At 38.3% G+C, this 20,953-nt stretch overlaps 1 protein-coding gene across 4 annotated transcripts in view; it reads right to left on the bottom strand.

Annotated features, from left to right (window-relative positions):
- CCDC148 (coiled-coil domain containing 148) overlaps positions 1 to 20,953 on the bottom strand; it is a 63,101-nt gene that overhangs the window by 32,800 nt on the left and 9,348 nt on the right. For all 4 annotated transcript variants that reach the window (XM_027458217.3, XM_027458218.3, XM_021277557.4 and 1 more), the window contains 8 exons: positions 14,746 to 14,818; positions 13,660 to 13,781; positions 9,401 to 9,504; positions 8,416 to 8,498; positions 8,087 to 8,250; positions 7,747 to 7,842; positions 7,481 to 7,662; positions 664 to 802 (listed from right to left, as the gene is read on the bottom strand). In XM_027458217.3, the coding sequence (XP_027314018.3) occupies positions 664 to 802; positions 7,481 to 7,662; positions 7,747 to 7,842; positions 8,087 to 8,250; positions 8,416 to 8,498; positions 9,401 to 9,504; positions 13,660 to 13,781; positions 14,746 to 14,800 (945 nt within the window). In that variant the 5' untranslated portion in view covers positions 14,801 to 14,818. The remainder of the gene's footprint in view (positions 1 to 663; positions 803 to 7,480; positions 7,663 to 7,746; positions 7,843 to 8,086; positions 8,251 to 8,415; positions 8,499 to 9,400; positions 9,505 to 13,659; positions 13,782 to 14,745; positions 14,819 to 20,953) is intronic.

Here is a 20,953-nt window from a genome sequence, read left to right as displayed (position 1 = left end):
TTATGCTATTCATCGCTATCACTACACTGCCACTCCTTTGCACTAGGCACTCCTCAAACATAAGGAAGTAGATGGTCTAAAAATACATGCAGAGATAAGAAAAGACTCCTACTTTCCCTATGACATCCTGAAATGTTCTGGCCTTGAACTGGGTTTCTCTATTAGCTGCTATGTGCTTATTCACTGTGGAGTGTAAAAAGAATCAGTAATCAATTTGAAATGCATTATGAATGTAAAAATAGCCTCTCTCTGAGAGCAGGAGATAAGTTTCCACTCTTCCTGCTATATATGTGCCATAGAGCAATTAAAATAACTATTCCTAGACAGTGTGACAATGTTATACATCCTTATAAAAGATAAAAATAACAAGAGAAGCAGAATAGTGAGACATAACTATAAAATTGTATAGCAAAAAGCAATGCTAGCAAACTAGTTGTGTGAATTTGGCAGTAAGAGGTTGTGTAAAATCTCCATGGTGCTTATTTTGAAGAAGTGAATGGTTTTTGTTTGTTTGTTTTTAAGACAGGAACATATCTCATTGTACAGAATAAAATCTATAGTTAAGAAGTCACAAAATAAAAACCTTTGATAAGCATTCTTTAATACAAATGCTCACTACATGCTTTATACAAGAATGTATATAGCTAAACTAACAACACTGACCAGATCGTGCCTAGATTTGTGAGGAAGGTATCTCTGCAGCGCATCAAGGTACAAAGTCCTTCTTCTCTGAAGATCACTTGGATACTGATTGATAACAGTCTGAAAAACCCACTGATCTTCTTCTTTCCATTCAGTGTTCCTACAGAAATTCAAATTCAACACAATCAGATCCAAAGTAATTTAACATTTTAAAAGGAGAAGTTTGGTTCTAGCTGTTTACAAAAAAAAAAAAAAAAAAAAAGCAAGGCTAAACCTTCAGTGGGTTCTATGACACAACCCTGAACCTGTAAACCTGGTATTAGATCAAAGCTGGAAAATACAGATTTTCTTTAATGAAACAAAGCAAATGCAGACTGCTTTCTTAATGTGACCTTTTACTGGTTTTTATTTTTATTATTTTTTATTAGGGAACGACATTGTGTTTCTCAATGAAGTTACATTAATAAATAGTCACACAGCATGGAAAATATGGTGTGAAAAAGGAAGATGATCGGTTTCTGCCACTGAGCACTAATGAAAAGATTAAAGTGAATGAAATAATATCTGTATGCAGCTAAATAAGGGATTAGTCAAAAAAACTTATGATAGCCACAGAATCATGGCAAGACAAAAGATTCCTGTTCTTTTAAGTAGGAGGTGAAATAATCAGTATGCCTGCATGCATTTCAGAAAACTAGAGTAGCAAGACGTAATAAACGTCAAAAAAACTCAAGCACAGTAACACAGGTTTGGAGGTTAGATTTTACCCTCAGCCTGAACACGTTGCCATGTAGGCCTTAAATATCAGGCTTTCGTCAGCAGCATTAATGTCAGAGCAGCAATACTAAGTCAGACCAAAAGGTGTCTCTATCCCAGAGACCTCTTCTCAAAAGTGACTAAAAGCCCAGGTATAATTAAAATAAGGTAATTATATGAATCTACACCCCACACCAAATTCCTGCAGCATCCAACTGTTTGCAGCTCTTGGACTTCCTGAGCCAGCAGTGGTATATTGGTATGTAATGGCCCTGAATTCAGTAAGATGTTAGGACAACTTTATCCTTCTGTAGGCAGAAATACCAGGCATTTAGAAAAGACGACCAAGGTGCTGTCTTGTGAAACAATCGTACGTAATATTAAACTAGATTTTATGATACAATCTACAATTATCTCTAAAGAGAGAGCAGTAAAGAAAAATATTTAAAATATATATTTAACACAGTTTAACACAATTTTTGTTTAAAGAATGCTGTGCAATAAAAACAGTGCATAATCACCACTGTAAAATACACCGGGAAATTGAGAAAGAATATCCCTAGGTCTGCTCATTTAAAGATATGGAATGCTTCACCTACAGACATCCCTCAAGAACGCAGACAAAATAACCCATTTCAATAAATCATTTTTCCAAGTAATGCACTCTCAGGCAAGGGAACCCAACCTCTTGATGACACTTCTCACATTCTCCCCCATCCCACTCCAGCACTTTCCATTGTTGCTTGCTTTGCCATGAAGTTGGCATGAATTTGGACTGAGTTCCATTATTTTCACCTGCCTAATAGCATTCATTTTGTAGCTTTCTTCAAGCAGACAGAAGAGTTTTATTTTTACCTTTCTGGTCTTAGAGATGATCAGGTAGGAAAAAAGAAGGATTTGACCTTCACCCACCTTTATGGAGACACCTAGTGATCAGAGCTTCTTCCTTCTCTTCCTTCAATTCCCCATTTAACGAAATAAAAATGTTCCTTAGCTTACTACACCATTTTCAGCATAGAATCATTATTCCATGATCAAAATGGCGGCAACATATAACCAAATTAAGAAGAAACATTAAATAATTTATTCCATAACTATGAACACCTTGTTTCTTGCCCTCCATGTGTACTTTCCCTATATTGTTTTTCTTTGAATAAATGTTAAAAGTTACTCTCATCTTTACCCAGATGACACAACGAAGATAACCGCATAATGAAAAATCACATCCTACTTCCTTCAATAAATTCCAGCAACGTTATTAATGCCATTAGTGCTACAAACAAAACAAAACAGAGCTCTGCAGTGGTAATAAGTATATAGAGAGATTCCACATATAACTTTTTTTGGTTTTTTTTTAGGGGTGGGGGGGGGACACAATATGAAGCATTAACTCTTAGCTGACCCTCTGTTGTAGTGAGTTTGTGTAACTTAACTGTTTATCAGAGTAAAATGAAAGCAACTCATTGAAAATTAACAACCACAATGACCAAGTGTCTGCAGGTAACAGTACCACGTCACAGTACAAAGGTAATACACCGATACTTAGATCTTTGCTTTTCCAAAGAGAAACATTCACAGTCTGCATTTGCTGACAGCTTTAGAGTAATTCACAAAATGTGCTAGGAATAAAAAAATAAAAATAAAAGTTCAACAGCAGCCTGACTGGAATGAATGAAAAAGATGCCAGCTGAACAGACCCAATGAACTGGCACAGTTAGCGCGGCACACGATGTCACACCCAGCCACACCTCACCTTGCTGCCCACTGACTTCCCTGTCTACCCAGGACTTCATATATTTCCTCTGTGGGGATGCTTTACACTACAGTAGTGCAAACTCAGATGAAAAAGCTCCACAGCACTTGTGCAGTTACAGATTTAGGACTAGAAATACTAGAGTAATAAACTGGACTTTGACACTGATTAATGTTAAAATTAATACAATAGTGCATGGAGCCCTATTTCCCTCAACAATCTTATCTGACATAATTATATTATTCTTACTCTCCACCCATTTTCTTTTTGCTTCTTATAAACCGTGTGGAATATCCGACAAACAATTTGTAGGACACAGATGTTTGCTATTAAATCCAGCATTATGAGGAGAAATAGAGACTGCTTTGAAATCAGGGAAAGAAAAATATTTAGCTCCTGTAAAAAGTTTATTTGCAGTGACTGACAAGACTGACAACTACCAAGTAAGTGCTAGAGACAACATAAAATGTGGAATCACATTAGCAAATGCAGACATTCTCTAGTAATTAAAGTGTTTCTTTATAGGTGATGGCTTAAATTTCTCATGAAAGACAATGAATATAGATGTCTGAGCAGAGGGTTTTCTCATATGCTAAGAAGAAATAGTGCCCAGGAGAGTAAAATGGGATTAAGGAATCCATTAAACAGGGAATGGTTGCAGTAATAACTTGTAACCTTCAGGTTGTAGGGCTTGTACAGCGGACACAGTTCTCCAAAGATAACAGCTCCTGAGCTTTGATAGAGAAGTGCTACTGGGAAGATGTGCTATTTTTGCAACCTTTACTGCCTCTGCAGAAGATGTCTTGCAACTGATCCTCAGAAATGAGTGCTTTGAAAAGCTCCCTGTAGAGAAAAGGGAGGAGTTTAATGAAATGTTCATTTATTAATTTTAGAATCTGTGTGAAATATGGGCTTTCTGAAGAGTAACTTTAATGAACAAATTAATTATTCTTTGCCATGCATGACTTAAATATCTGACTGCAACTGATGCTGAGTACCGTTTCTTTTTCTTAAGATAACACAGCATTCTTTCCAAACATTCTAGTTCATGAACAAATATAGGTCTTCCATCTACAGGAGTGAGGCAGAGTAAGATCCATCTTAATCAGGAAACTTCACACCACAAACCTGAGAGCAGGGAACAGCTCAGAAGGCTGGTCTGGTGACCTGCTGTGCCTCCAGAGCACATGGGCAGGTGCACCAGTTCCTGCACCAGTCTCCACCTCAGTTCTCTCATCTCTGCAAGGATCCCTCTGACTTGTATATTGCTCTAATAGCCAGCTAATGATGCATCTCAATTTCAATCTCTCAAGTAGACTTATAAATAAGATGGAGAGACAGATGTCCTCTTCGCTCAGACAGATAATGACAGGACAAGGGGGAATGGTTTTCAACTATCAAAGTGATTTAGATCAGATGTTAGGAAGAAATTCTTCACTCAGAGGGTGGTGAGACACTAGAAGAGGTTGCCCGGAGAGGTTGTGGATGCCCCATCCCTGGAGGCATTCAACCTGGAGGCCAGGTTGGATGGGGCCCTGGGCAGCCTGCTCTAGTGGGTGGCATCCCTGCCCATGGCAGGGGGTTGGAACCAGGTGCTCATTAAGGTCCGCTCCAACCCGAGCCATTCCGTGATTCTATGATCTCTGTACTACCTAGGAACAAGACAGAGAAATTGAGAGGGGTGGAGAATACCCTGGGGAGCTAACAGCTACAGCTAGAGCTGCAAGTAGCTTATTGTGAGTAGGAAAACACTGACTGCCAGTGTCTTGATTTGTCAGCTGTGCCAAGCTTTGTCAGCTGCGCTTAGATTTTGTCAGCTGTTCATAGACAAACAGCTAAAAAAAGCATTGTCCAGCCCAACACAATCCAGCCCAGCATGATCCATTCCAGTATATTCACAACTATAAAACAGACAGAATTACAAAATATACTGCCTGATTAAATGCAAGACATTTCCTTACTTAAAACTCTTGTAAAATTCCAGAAGGGAAGACCTCACCTAAAAAGAATCTGGAAAGCACCATCACATTTTAGATAAATATTTAAGTTAGCATCATGGTGCTTCAGTGACAGGGTATTGACAAGCTTATACAACGCTGAATGTACAACCCAAATTTTAAATATACTGCTTGCTTTTCTTATATACATATGTGTGTGTGTGTGTGTGTATATATATATATATATATATATATATCATTCTGCTACTAGAAAACACTTCATTATTTTGTTTCAGAACTGAAGCAAGGTGATTCTCTTATACTCAACAGCCCTGCAGCAGCTCTTTCCTTTGAAACACTTACCCAGGGTTAATCCTCAGCTTTACACACCCTGCAAAATACAAACAACTTGGAAGAGAAGTTACCCTCTCTGCCCTATAATCCTCACATATCCTCTGCAATAGCTGGGACAACCTGAACTTGATGCACCGCTGTGTGGTTGAATCTGCAGACGGATTGCAACAATGCCACCAAGAGATATGTTAACTTCTCTGTACCAAGTGATATGTTAACTTCTCTATCAATTGAGTCACTGCTGGTTGTTCAGCAGGAACATCCTGTCAATAGACCCAAAAAGAGGGACCAGGTATACTTGACTTAGTCATAATATTCCTTTCATTTGATGTTGCTGAAGATACAGTGCTAAATATGTAGTACTCAATTCATCTTTCAGTTATTCAGATAATTCAGACACCCTTGGAAATCGTGGCAAAAATATAACAGTGCCATCGGCTGTAACACATTGGTTCCAAGTCCACAATTTATGGGACAATGCCCTCCCCCAAAAAAATAAAATAAAATAAAATTGTGTTTCAGCATCAATACAATAAGTGGATCTGGATTGATCAAACATTCTACTCCTATTTCTTTTTTAAGTTTCTAAAAGCAATACACATTGTAGCATGTACTCTAGTAGGACTGAAAAACACACAAAGAACATAGCAGACCAGATTACCTTATTCTCAGTTTTCTTCTTTAGATATTCTATGCACATTTCCAATTTTTTGTTGCAGAAAGCCTGAACAGTTAAACAATGATATACGTATTAACCCAGTGCTCTTTTCTGTACTTTCACACATATGATGACAGAGGAAGAATGACAGAAATAATCCTCAGATCCTTGGAGGAAAAAGTTACCATTATGTTACTACATAATTGTATTGTTCTACTGAGCAACTTCAAATTACAAGAACGAGAGAAAATGTATGGCAGTTGTATTGTCATCTTCAGGTAGACAGCAGTGAGATAACTGCAGAGATTTCACAAGCGCTGCATTAGTCAGTAAAGTACAGTGGATACATAAGGTCAAAAATCTACATCACTCAATTTTTCACAGTATTATCTGTTGGATCAAGGTTACCTTGATGAATTATTGAATAATTAAATCTTAAGGCTGTATCTTTGCAAACTCAGAGTATTTCCATGCAAATTTTCCAAAACAAATGTAAAAAGTAACAAAAAATGATGTGTTTTATAAACCCCATGTCTTGAAAGTAAGCGATTCTACAAGAAAAAAGCAAATTTTGCCTTTTGTGTTGAAAATATTTTAATGTTGTGGATAGAAGCATAGAAATCAAAATGAGCAATAAAGATTCAGGAACAGAAGGCAAACAAAAAGATCAAGATTTAGCTTAAATTCCATACCCAAGACAATTGCTGATGATTCATTTATGATTTTATACCTTCCCATCTAATCATACTGGCATACACAGACCCAAATCAGGTAATTTGTCCCAGGCAGCCTACCTGTGCACCCCTCTAGCAGGTTGGTGCCACTGCCACTTCCACCAGCTTTTCTTGAGCCACATTCTTCCCCTTTACTCCCCATCTACATACTATTAAACTATTCTGAATCTACATACAGTTTCACATTTATTTGTGATGACAGTTACTGCAATGAACCAACATCCTTGAAGAGATTGGACCTATTTATCAACTTTATAAATAAATACATTTAAGATCTCCCTCAGAAAGGCTGTACTTTTCTGACTTAATTTGATAGTGTATCACACAGAAAGAATCACTTCTACTCATATAAAAGTGTGTGAAGAGAACATTTGAGACGCATCAGATTGTTGGTTTTTAATTCATAAAACGTTTCACTTATTATTTCAGATGAGTTCTTTAGAAAGGACTGCCTCAATTCTCACAGCTGTGCAAACAGTTACTGGCTTTAACCCCATAGAATTGGGCAGTGAGCCAACTATTTTCTGCACTGAATAAAATAGAACCAGCTATCGTGGTAAGGGTAACTACATGATCTGTAGATTGTAAAATACATTATAGTTTATTTTTTCCCCAGCAAAAGAAATCTAGAAACAGGTGTCATTACCTATATATGACTTCCAGCTGTTGATCAACCTCTTGAAGCTTAGACCAGTACTCATTTGCAAGCTTACAGTACTCCTTGATAATTAAGTTCTTCAGATCTGGATAGGGGAACTCCAAAGATAGTAGTGCTGAAGGAACTTCATGGAAAAGTTTGGTTTTTTCTTCAGAAGAACGCACTAAAGCCTGTGATGAAAAATGCTGCTCAGACTACTCTGCATTATATTTTTTCTCAGAAACCGTTAACTAAACTTACAAGGAAAAGCTTACTTTTCTTTTATAGGCTTCAAGCTGTCTTTCCACAGTCAGACTTTCAAGGTTAAGAAATTCCAGAATTTCTTCCTGTTGCTTCTTCACAAATTCAATCTATGTCATGAAATGCATTAGTGTTACTTCATATTGCTAGAATATGAAATTTCTTATTTGGAAACAAAAAGCTTGATTTCCAGTTTCACACTGCTATGCTTTTACAGATTTTAGTGAAAAATTTGCAGTGCCACAAATACAAAGCCTACTGAATACTCTGAGTTATATCCGTAAAACATTGCTTATAAATAAATAAAAATGCTAAAAAGACAATGATTAGAAACTGTAACGTTAAAATACCAACCTGCTGTAACATGTCAACTGGATTGAACTTATATTTCAGACAAAAGTCTTCTGAGAGGGAATGCTGCATTTCAGACATCCAGAATTTCAAATTCTCTCTTAGTTGCCAGATAGGAGCTACAGTATTTGTTTGGTATGCATCCCATTCCTTTGATAATTTTTGCTCTATATCCAAATGAAACATAAAGCTTTCTCAAACACACAGAGTATTAGGTAGCACTATACTTCCTAAATCTAAAGCTGTCATGACAGGCATTTAAAAACATAAACAAGTAATCAAGATAATTTTGACTATAATAAAGAACCAAGACATGAACTGGAAAGTCTTACCCAAGTCCCGTATATCCAAAAAAAAGTCAGACTTATGACTTCCTTCATCAAGAACAATCTTTACTTCTGCTTCTGCTTTTTCCCTGCAAGACATGAAAGAGTTTTTTTGTTTGTTTGCTTTAATACAGAAGATTTGATTTCTTTTTTATTAAATTGACAAGAATGATAAGCTCTGATAATTAAGTAAAAAGAGAGATTCTCTGCCTGGAAATCTATTAAGGTCAGGCATTTTACAGAAAAGTAGCATGGAAGCCACCCTCTTTTGAGCAAAACATGCTGTTATTGATCTGCTGTACATGCAAAATGTAAGCTAGTAGACCTAGGACAACAAAGCTGTCTGTAGTTTGGTCAGCAAGTTACAAGTATTTCTGGAAAAAAGAAAAAAAAAAAAAAAAAAAAAAAACAGAACATAAAAACACCTGCAGCAGGCCACCAAAAGCGTTCGTTCCTGAAAATTCTAAGATAAGGTACATGCATACATCATTCAAAAGAAGAGAAAACAGCTTCTGCAGCATGAATACAATAGAATAGAATAGTTCAGTCAGAAGAGTCCTAAAAGGATCAAGTCCAACTGCCTGACCACTTCAGGGCCAACCAAAAGTAAAAGTACATGTATAGTATCAATGACGTTATTCAAATGTCTCTTGAATGCTTCGTTCATCTTTAGCAATGAGAGGATAATTCTCTTCTCATGAGCAATATTAACATTCCCTGTTATAACTGTGAACGATTCAACATACCTAGAGACGCACTGACACTTAAAATGATTAAAAACCATCGGAAAACTTCTGATACTCCTACAAATACAGGCTCTTCAGATTCTGACAGGTCAGCTAAACAGCTGGAGAGCACGGTATGTGCCACTGAGTACATGCGGAACATCCACCCTGTTCTGCCCTCCTTTCATCTGTTCTCTTTGCACCTACCTCTCTGTCTGCTGATGTATTTCTTTAATAATAACTAACTAAGATTCCTCAGGTCTTACCTATTCTCACGCAGTCTTTTATGCTCTTGCCACCACACTTGGCGATGCTGTTTCAGCAGCATTTGCTCTTTGTTATTCTTTGAAATTTGTTCTGTTTTTTTAATCTGCAGGAAAATAAATGCTTATAAGTACTTTTAAGTATTTTCAATAGCTTTATCACATGCCTTCATATCAAAATTTAACTACAGAATGGTGAACCTAAAGGCTCTTTGCACAACTGTGTTTTCTGAAGAACAATGGGTTGCAACGTAATCAATTTCCATGAAAAAAATTATTCCACTCCAAATCACAATTAAAATGAAAACTAGAAGAAAATGGACTGTATTTTTTTCTTCCTTTTTCTCCTTTTCTTTCCCATCCCTGTTGTCCAGGTGATAGAGGGGAGATTAGTAAGAGAAATAAAAATAAACTCTTACAGGTGGGAAGATGAAAGAGTAAAAATGTTTCTTTCAAGAAAAAGAATTTCAAAAACTGATTACTGAAAACAGGGTGCTTTTCCAAAATCTATCCATTTAAAGATACTCTGAAATTGAGGGCTCCACAAGGACATTGCTTCCAACTTCAGTTAATAATAGGAAGACAGAGATAGATGGAGTTATTTCTTAAACTAGAGGGAGAGCCATACAGGCTGATGGAATAGCAGCCAGATGATTCAGGCCAATCAGCAACGAAGGAAGAAGGGAAAGAAGTCTGTGGCTGCCAGAAACCCCTGAGCTAGGTCAGTTTTATTTTATCCTCCTGCCATCATGACCGTTTCCTGCCTCTCAGTGACTAATCAGGACAAAGCAGGATTTCAGCCCAGCAAACATTTGCTCCTCTCCTGCTACTTTTCTTGCTGCCCAGCCACAGCCTTCCTCTTCACCACCTGACCCCATCCTTCCCCAGTCAACTACTTCTAGTTGCAAAACCCCCCTCTGTTTCCAGAGCCACCCATAAATCACCCCCCTATTTTTATTTTTATTATTATTTTTTCATTCCTCCTCCCCAGACCTTCCTTTACGCTGTATCTTTCTACTGCAGGACAGCAGTGAGCAAGGAAAAAAAAAATTGGAAACGCTTGTCCCAGTTCATAATAAGGAGTAAGGAATAAAGGTCTCACTCCACATCTAGCCCAGGAAAGAAACACCATTATGAGACATAACTGCTCATTTTTCATTTGTCTCAGGTGGCAGTAATTCACTCTTAAAAATGCTTCGTCAATGTTCCTGCATAGTGAAAGCTGGACAAAGCCACACGCTGCCCCCTCTGCCTTCACATGCACAAAACCCCTGAAAGGCCACATCTCCACTCCCTCTGCCTGCTGCGTAGGTGACACCAGCAGGCATCTCAAAGAGGAAGCTGTGGAGCATTCCCGTACAGTTCTCATCCACAAGTACTTTTCTTCCTTAAGCAGCCAACAATTGATTTGTCATTTGCTTATTTGGTTCCACATCCATGGAGAAGTAACTCAGAACTTCAAAAACTGGATTACCCGAATCAGCAGCAACAACAAGAAGAAATAGGTGGGAACACATTTTATTCTCTGTGGAGCTTTCAGCATACATATTTTATTACCTACTCAGTTGGAAAACACTTGAAAAAAGGTGAAATACCAAAAGACAAATGATGAAAAATTAGTTTCAAAGGGACAAACCGTTTAGTGAACAGCTGGAGGAGCGCTTAGATGAGCTACAGGCTTCCCATACCTTTGGGTTTGCTGTTTAGTGAGCTTGTTCACAAAAATGTCCCATGTTTCCCCTGTTGAATTGTAGGTAATGGAAGCAATCAGAAGCCCTCCCTCAGAATGGCACAAAATTAAAAAAAAATAATAAAAGAATCCGTCAACTCTCCGATCTTTTACATAAGTGACACTGACAAGCCAGGTAATACATATTCATAGAGGACACACTGGCGAGATAGAAAGACACTCAAGCACAAATCTCTAAACAGCTCCCTCAAGTTAACAGGACCTTCTAGCTGCTGTTTCGGACCGGTTCTACGCATGGAGGTCTGACACTTGCCAAAGACGCTGTACGACCGCCCCGCAGCCACGAGATCTCAGCTCACAATGCCTGGCCTGCCTGCAGCAGCTGGGCAAGCTCCTGGAAGCGCAGCGCAGCCACGCAGCGGGGGCCAGCCGCAGGCCGCAGCTGCTGAGCTCAGCCCCACTCCAGACGGGTACCACAAAGACACCTGAACGGCTCCACACCGCACCCAGGCCCAGCGGGACCCCACAGTTTCGTTGTCATGGCACATGAAAGCTAAACTGTTTGTCCAACATGCGCTTCTGAGGCCAACGAGCTGTGTTTGTGCACTGAACCTAAGGTAATAAACCAGCCCAAAGCCAACCCCGCTGGCTGCATCAAGGGCCCAGCTAAACTACCACCCCGATAAAAGCAGTCCCAGGCAACCGGGAGCGCACATGACAGAGTGAGCGGGTCTCGTACAACAATTCTGCTTTGAAAGGTGACCCAAAGAAGCGGCACCTTGATCACCGCACTAACATCCTATCCGATTAAAGTAAAAATCTTGCTTGAAAACGTACTTTGTCACAATATCATTGTGTCAGTATAAAATCTATAAACTTTGGAAGAATAGAATGTCACTTTTATAAAGCCTCTTTTCAAAGCTATGGCATACATTGCTGATTTTAGTGTGGTATTAAAATAAGAATGGGGAAAATTTTGAAGAAAAAGTAGTAAGAATATATGAATATATTCTCCCTATATGAATGTACTCGCTATAATTTTATTTTATTTTTTATTTTTTATTTTTTTAACAGGGAGCACAACAAACAAGAAATATGCACATACAGAACAGCAGTCTGCCTTCTTGCATTCACTTCCCCAAAGGTAGTTTAAAGCTCAAGAAATTGCAACTGATTCACGTGTGAGTGGTTTATCTGCTGACAGTTCTAGTATCAAGTTGTCAAATTTCATCTACCTGTTACATAGATGTATATGAATGTAAGCAAGATTGATCAATGCTTTCACTCAAAATACTTGAAGATATACTAATTCCTTTAGGTTTCCTTATGAGGGTATTACTTCCTGTATTATTCAAGTTTTTTGTTTGTTTTTGTTGTCTTTATTTTTTTTTTAGGTACTATAATAATGAAGGTCATGTGCAGTATTCAAGAGTTAGCTATATCTTAACCTTTCTAATTTAGTCTTCACATTTTCTCTAATATTTTGTCCTTCTTCTACAAAGCTGGAACTCCGTCATAACCTGTTTGGTATATGCCTAATGTAAAGATTGTAATGAGGCTGTCTGGAGAACTACCAGTGCTCATCCTGTCCTCCTCCCTATTTAAAGACTGGCCGCATTTTTAATTTACTTACTCAGTTTTACAAATTATTTTCTTCACATTTTCTTCTAATTAACTTGTACATAACTGAAGACTTTGGGTCTACCACTGTCAAAAATGCTTCCTTCCCTGTATCCCCATTCTTATATACCAAACCACCTTGCTATTTTCAACTTGTACAGTATCACCCACTGTTGCATGGATTTATTAAATGTCTCTGAGATCAGACTTATAAAAAAAAATTAGCATGTGAAATTACATGATGAGTGCTTAGTCTTTGGTGCTTAGTCTGGATACTGGATTTGGTACTTAGTCTTCTCTCCAGTTTGACAGCACATAATTTTGTCTTCAGTTCTGCTTGTCACCCTGCTTTGTCAACACATCATAAAACATCATTCCTAACAAAAGCAGAGGTAAAGCTTTCATTGAACTTCATTAGTATTAAATAGACTAGCTCTTATTTACTATTTGAGACATACTGCAGCTATTTACACCTTTCTGTCCAGCTCTGAATTTACATTATGTGGCTATAAAACTCTTTATTTTTTTCTCAAGCGCTACCTCAGCTTGACTTCTGGAAATCTTCACTTCATGTCTATATTTTTGGTTTAATTTTTTTCCAGAGCAATCCTCCTTCATTCCCATAACTTCTTCATTATCCCCACTATTTTGAGTTGATTATCTAATGAGTCTGGATGAATTTCCTCTAAGCACTCAAATATAAACATCTCCTGTCTTTTTGGGAAGCAGATTCCATGTATTTTGCATCCCTGATTCCAAGAAATTCCATAATTCAACATTGAAGTTTCCATGTCATAGTAACAGTGTTACAAACTTGCATCTTTTGCCCATCGTGAATACTGTTAAAACAATTTGTTATTCCTGTTCATTGTCGGATTCTTTGAGGGCAGTGAAAAAATGTCATCATTGTACTTTAAAAAAATAATTGATATTAGAAATAAAAACCACATACCTTTAATTGAATTTTTGCTGATGCTATTTTTTCTATTGCAGCAAGTTCATATAGATGTTTGTAGTCAATGGGTTTACCCTTCTGGATGCATAGACCATTTTTCATAGAAGTCACCAGATTTTCTAGTTATCACAAACATTTACAGTCATGTCAAATTCAAGAAATACTTTAAGTATGAGCCATAAAATGAAAGCATTATGCATAGAATTTAGAAACAGTATAATAAAAACATTAACTGTTTCTATAACAAAAATTGGAGTTGCTGAATAAGAGTTTGAAACAAACATAAGCTGGTAGAAGTCATCAAGGTCTCTTCATGCAAGATTAATTCAAAAATTAGGCTCCTAGCATACCAGATGCAAACTTTACATTTATATTACAGGTAATGTGTTTGCTGTGTCTTTTATTTTAAAGATATAAATAAATGCTATATATCTTGTATGTATATGATTTTGGGTGTACACATACACATAAATCCATATTAATAAAAAATAAGCTTAGGTAGATATGATTACAAAATATCTTTTCACAATATTATGTAACAAAAATTGGCTAAAGCCTAAGATACAATTATATTGGTCTACAAAAATACTTGAACATTTGCCCAAGCACTGCAAGCATACAGATTCCCAGTAATTTCCCATGTGAGCTAGGATGCTTATGGGGATAAAGAACAAGGCTTTTCTTTCCATCTCTTTTTAGGTACCTTTAACGGTGAAACTTGCCATTAGATATTAGGTTTGTGTTTTTTTCTATTCACTAGTAAGCATGTAGTGGCTGGAAGCAATATGTCTAATAAATGGTTTTGCAGAAGGATCCCATATAAAATGCTAAGGTAAGTCCTGCAAAGCTATCTCATGATCCTCCTTCAAGTCTCTCCTAAGGATTCTCATTTGCCACATACCTGCAGAAAGCTTGACAAAATGACCCTAAAGTTAATGTCTAATTATGGAAAGATTTTTCATGTTAAACATCAAAATACTACTGTAGCTTCCATATGCAACAATTATTTGCACAGAATATTTCAGAAATAGTTTTATTCTAGCAATCCGAAATACTTACATTTGAACATGATAGCATACATACCTACATCACTAATCCTTTGAGGTGTTAACAACGTTCCATGGTCTGGTTCACACATTTCTTATTTTGTTGATATCTGTTGAGAAGCAAACAGATATTTTGAGAATAATTTTGAGAATATCAATACTGTGAATGCAATCTAAACATACATATACAATGAGTATGCATAGTTTTGCTGAGGAGAGAAAATACCTTGCTGAAAAAGTGATTAGACAGAAATTCTGTAAGTTCGTCTTTCATTTTAAGGAAGATTTCATTTTTTTGTACTAAAAAAAAATCTCTTACATTCTTTAGAAGCTGATAAAAGGAAAACAAAGTATTATTTCTTTGATGAATCTGCAATGCTGTCAAATCGGAGGTCAATTTCCCTTGTACTATTCTAAACGTAACTACCATATTCACCCAAATATAAGTTTTTTTAGCTGCTCTTTGATTTTTAGAAGTTAAGGCTGAAGAGATCTCTTTTCTTATAGTTACATACTTTGGTTTATATGTGGATCCCTCTATACTCCCTTTAAAAGAAGTCTCTCCATCAGCAGCTGGCAACCCAAGCCAGCTGTTTCAACAGGGGCTTAATTCCTCATGAGCAGCCATGACAGGCAGCGGGAAACGTGTATCCACAGCATCTTGGGATAAACCTGACATTTGAGATGGAGCAAGATCTACCATGAAGTTAAAAAACAAAACAACATTAATGTCTGAAGAACATATTTCCACTTAGACACACGTGGGCACCATCACAGGTCTCACATACAAAGAATACATGCATGCAGTAGGTGGCCACAAGGCGTTTCAGCAGAACTGCGCCAACAGCTGAGGAACTCCAGAGGGGGAGTCACGTTTGACCGGTCCCCCCGCAGACCCTGTCTCATTCCCAGCCCGACCTTTCCCACGTTTCCTAGACACAGGACTCCACCTGCTTAGGCACAGCTGAGGCATTTGTCCAGTCCCACAGCAGGTAGCAGCACGATAAATAGCTGACCTGCAAACTCTGTTCATCTGTGTTTTGTGGAGTTATTTTTCTGCTGTTCTAATGAGTTGAACCTGCTTATCCATACAAATCCCAAGGATGGCCCAGTGCATCAAGAAAAAGGGGAAGAAGAGCAGCAGAAGCAACTGAAAGAGAACGACTGACAAACAGCAATTGGTTTCAGTCAAGCCAAACTGTAAGACTGCAACCAAAGGTAGTTCCGCATGTTCCCATGAGCTGTAGTTCCTCCCGACAGCATTCTGCATTGCAGGATCATCAAAAACAGCTAAAGTGTCGAAATCTGATCTAGATGGACAAGTTTCATTGAATGAAGTTCTGTTATTACTGCAGGCAAATGGTGAAGCGTAGCTGAAACACTGCCATTCCAGTGGCTCAAAGCCAGTGTTTGATATTTGATCTGTACATGTTTAGTTAACAACGCAAGTTAAAAAGCAAAGAGAAATCATGACCACCAGGTTCTGTAAACTAAATATTCAATGACCACACCAAGAAAATAATGAACTCACTGATGAAGTGTGACATTTCGCAATGCTTCTTGATTCAAATTCTTCAATGTTATTGAACACTATCCCTTGCACTAAGCCAAAATTCTCAGTCTAAATGCCACCTGTCTTCACCCACGTGTGACCATTCATCAACAACAATGGAACCTCTTTAAATTTGTTCTGAAAGAAAGTGATGGTATCAGCTGGTCAGAAGCTAGAGTCATCTGACCACAGAGGCTGGAATTAAAGACAGTTAAAAGTAAGCAAATATGAAAATACATTTGGGAGTTTGCTTCCCTTTTGAAAGATTAATGTGTCCTTTACAATCCAGTAGCCAACTGCAAATAAATCTACAGTCCTACCCCAAAGTATACACACTCCTCGATGAAAAAAGAAAGCAAATAAAATGAGTTGACACACGTGTTTTGTTGATCTGATTTTCCCTCCTTAAAGCAATTATTTGGTTTTAACTTGTAACAATGTAACACTGCCAAATTCATCCAGACAAATGACATAGTTCTCCATAGCAGAAGCAACCCTGTTAGCCTATTTGTCATGATAATATTTTATCTCTACACCAACTTATCTACATATAATTCTCTATCTGCATATATACTTCTGCATATGTACATACGTTGGAATTGATTTTTTAAAAATCACATTTGCGCTATCAGTAAATCCTCCAGGTAAAGATATGAAGAACCCAGTAACATACGGGAGTTGCACCTTCTGGTTTCGAGATTGACAAAGACAGTTTACACGGTGCTTCCTTACCCTCCAAACAAATATATTGTTCTGCTGCTCCTTAGAAAGAGCAACTATGCACAGCCTCATCTTTATTTCTTGGAAGAAATACAACTGGAACAAGAAATGCTCAACCACTAACACATAAATCTTTAAGCTATAGGCAGATCAATTAAAAAAAGCATTTTGTTGAGGTTGTTTAGAAATCTGTGTATTATGACACTGGAAGTACTGAATTAAACATAATTCCTTAGATTTCCAGCCTCCAATATTTTCTTTCTGGGAGGAGGAGCAAGTAGACATCAGCATCATGAAGTTCCGTAATTGTTAAGAGGGAACAGGGGGCTCTAATTAAAAAAAAAAAAAAAAAAAAGTGAAACCCTGTAAACTGGCATAACTTATTGTGAAATTCTGTAATACTCAGCATTTTCTGTAAACTCCAGCAGTTATGTGACACACAACCTTCCACTGAATTTATGGCTGCTAAAGCTGAACAGGAAAACCTAAAACAATAATAAGAGCTCAATAGTTACAAGAGGTATAAGAAAACTTGAAATTTTTTTTACTCATCTTTTTAAGGCTTTCAGTATCAATCACAAAAAAAAAAAAAAAAAAATTCTTTGCTTAATTTTATTGTTCCTTTGAAGAAGAAATTAACCACATACCTGACTTTAGAAAAAAGGCAAAGCATCAAGATATACTGAAATTCTTTATTTTAAACCTGGTACTCCTGCTTTGATTGACCAGTCTAAAACAGACTTTCATACGCTTCTCTCTCAGCAAGATCATAAGTCATCACAATTCCTAGCCTCATTCATGAGGATACTAATATTCAACACTGCCTTGATATTACTCTAATCCTACATCTATTGATACTGGCATACATAACAGCGAGGAATAACTGCCCCATGCCTCCTCTAATACCATCAGATAGACACTATGTTTGCATAAAACCAAGAAAACAAGAGTGAGTACCAACACAAGGATTCTGTAAGAGTGTGACCATTGTCGGGCAGAGCCATTTGACCTCCAGAGATCAGCAGCATGATTTTAAAACAATGGCAAGCTGTTCAAAACAACGGCAATGTTTAAAAGAACAGCAAGTTCTCTCCAGAGATTTGGCATGCTGTGGCTAATATTTACACTGTAGTGTTGACTTCCTTAAGCAGAGATATCAGCAAGGATACCATATTCAGAGATTCCGCAAACAGAAATAAATCTGCATTAGACCTGAAACAGACTGTCTGCATGTGCTTTGTGGAACATTCTGACTTTTTAGATTTGTAACAGCCCAGTCACAGCAGCAGCTTTGACCAAGTTGCCAGAATCCCTCAAATTGAAAGCAGCAAAATGTATCTACAAAGGGAAACACAGCATGGGATAGTTTTAACTACAGACTGAGACATCAAAGTTCCTTACAACATCAAAATGAAAGATCTGTAACAAAGCAAGACAGCTTTTCTTTGCCTGCTAGCTCTTGCAGTCCTTGGCACCCAATTTCTCAATGCTTAAGTTAGAGAGGGAACTCAGTGCTACATACAAGTACAACCGTACCAAATAAACAACCGACCCCAAGGGATTCCCTGACTTGGCTCTTTTCACTAGGTTAGTCCTTATAAAGAACATTTAAGCCTCCGTCAGCAGTTTTACTGTCTGCAATCATCAGTATCACAGGGGAGCTACTTGCTATCGATACAGGCAAGCTGCTGTCAGGCAGCATTCTTGCAGCATGCGGTGTCGTGTCGTGTCGCATCAGTAGTCCGAGGAAATCCCTGCTATCTCCATCGCCACAGCCGAGTGAAAAGAACTGTGATTCAGCAATTTCAGAGAACAAAATCTACTTCCATTTTTCATTCTTACAAGCATAAGCCATGGACAATCAAACATAGCAGAAATGTTTTCTACTTCCCCTGCATTTCCACTCTAGTTCACAAAAGCAATGCACGTATTCAAGGGGACATTTTGCTTTTTAACAATGCTACTGGATTTTGTGTTTTAGTACATCCAAAAGTGCTGTTAAGCACACTTCTTCCTTTGCTCTTCAGGTGACAATCAGATTTTTTTTTAATTTATTTTTAACATTAAAATAGTAGCTTCCTCTATGAGAATGTCTTCATGAAATTCTGCGATCTGTTTGTATTTTGTCTAGTTGGAGTCTGTGTTTAAAAGGGAACACAAATAATTTCAGAGTAAGGCTTGGTATATTTTCATCATAACAGCTTTACCAACACTGAATTATTTGCATTTTTAAAGATAACAAATGTATTACATATCTGTGGGTTAATTCTCAGGGTGCTTGCTCCACATCTACCTGCAAGCCTCCTATAAGTTTCAGTTCAACTTTTGCACTGAGTAAACATTACAGATTACCTATACTTCACATTTCATGGTGAAAGTGATTAATTTTAGGTTTGCAGCTGCTTAACAGAGATAATGAGTTAGAGCTAATGAGTAAAGTATTCCTTATATTTTGTCTGAAAAACAGGTATACGAAAAAGAGGCAATCTAAAGAACTTAAAGAGTAAAAGTCTCAATTTCAGTAAGAATTCAGTGCCCTAAAAATATTTTCCCCTTCACAGATTACGACAGAATAACTAATTCACACGCTTCTTTTCTAAAGTATTTAACTCAATAATTTGTACTCCTTTGAACATGAGTAACTTCACTTGGCAGCAAGCTTTCTTGCTTTAATAGTCAGAGCGCACTTTCATTTTGGGAATAGGTTTGTTTCTGTGGGCTTTTTCAGCAAACGGTTTATTAACATCCATCAAACGCAGCTTGTATCAAGAACACTATCCAGGAACTTGGTTAATCTTTTAACTATCTGTGACCAGAAAAATTAAGAAAAGATTTAAAAAGGTTGACACCTTGCCATTTAAAATTAGCTGTTGTTCAGAATAGAGCTACAAGGAAATTTGGGTACCATTCACGAACGAGAAAAGAAGCTTCCCTTGCTTTAAACACTGCATCCCAGCGGTGAGGGATAAAAAGGCAGAAAGGAGGAAGGAAACTTAGGTTTCTAATAGCTTTTCTAGAGTCTCCTAAGCGCTGAGCCATAAGGACTCCCACATATCCATACACATTACTCCTTAATGTTTTCTCTGAATGTTGTGGAGCGCTGCCTACTGCTCACACCGAACACCCTAAACTGAAATGAGATATACTGTGAGTATTTAATGGAAAACACTTCATCCAATCACTCCAATTTCAATAAATAAATAAATAAACAGTCCATCTGGGTTGCCTTTCTCAGCTCTGCCCTGGATCAGTGATGAAACAGAAGCAGAACTGCAGCAGTACCCCGGGGCAGCAGCTCTAGGAGGCACTGACTTTGTTCGCAGTGCCCATAGGCTTTGACCAAACAGGCAGGGCACGCTGTGCTAGCAAACCCATCCTGAGGGGTACCTACAAAATGGTGAATTCTTTCACAGAAAGCACGTGTCACCTAACAGTGTCCTGCTGCGAAGATGCCCGGGTGCCTGTGCGGCTCTGTTTAGCAACCACATCACTGCAGCCCGCGGCGCTGGCCAGCCCAGGGTGCCGCACTCCTGCCTGAGGGGTGCGAGCTCGACCCCAAGCTAGCAGTTGGCACAAGCCGATGCCTTCCTCTCCTTGGGCTGTCATCTGCAGCGTGCTCCAAAGCCTACAGTCAAGGGCAAGCTTGTCTCCAAGTACCTTAGAGGCAATGAAGTTCAAGTGCAGATTTGTTTTTGAGATCACGCAAGGACGGGCTGAAAGCAGGGCAGCTGAGAGGTGCCCGAGCACTGCCTGGATCCCCGACGGCTGAGGTCAGCAGGGACCCCTGGGCACACCCGGCCCAGCCTGGCACAAGCAGGGGCACCCAGAGCAGGGCGCTTGGGAGCACACCCAGGAGGCTTGTGGGGATCTCCAAAAGGGAGATTACACATCCCCCTGCGCAGCCGTGCCAGTGCTCTGCCACCTGCACAGCAGAGAGGTGCCCTAGGCGGACGTGGAGCTGGTGCCCTGTCGA

The sequence above is a fragment of the Anas platyrhynchos genome, chromosome 7 (assembly GCF_047663525.1).
Source record: "Anas platyrhynchos isolate ZD024472 breed Pekin duck chromosome 7, IASCAAS_PekinDuck_T2T, whole genome shotgun sequence".
Lineage (NCBI taxonomy): Eukaryota > Metazoa > Chordata > Aves > Anseriformes > Anatidae > Anas > Anas platyrhynchos.
The sequence above is the reverse complement of the archived record's forward strand: the minus strand, read 5'-3'. Positions and strand labels throughout refer to the sequence as shown.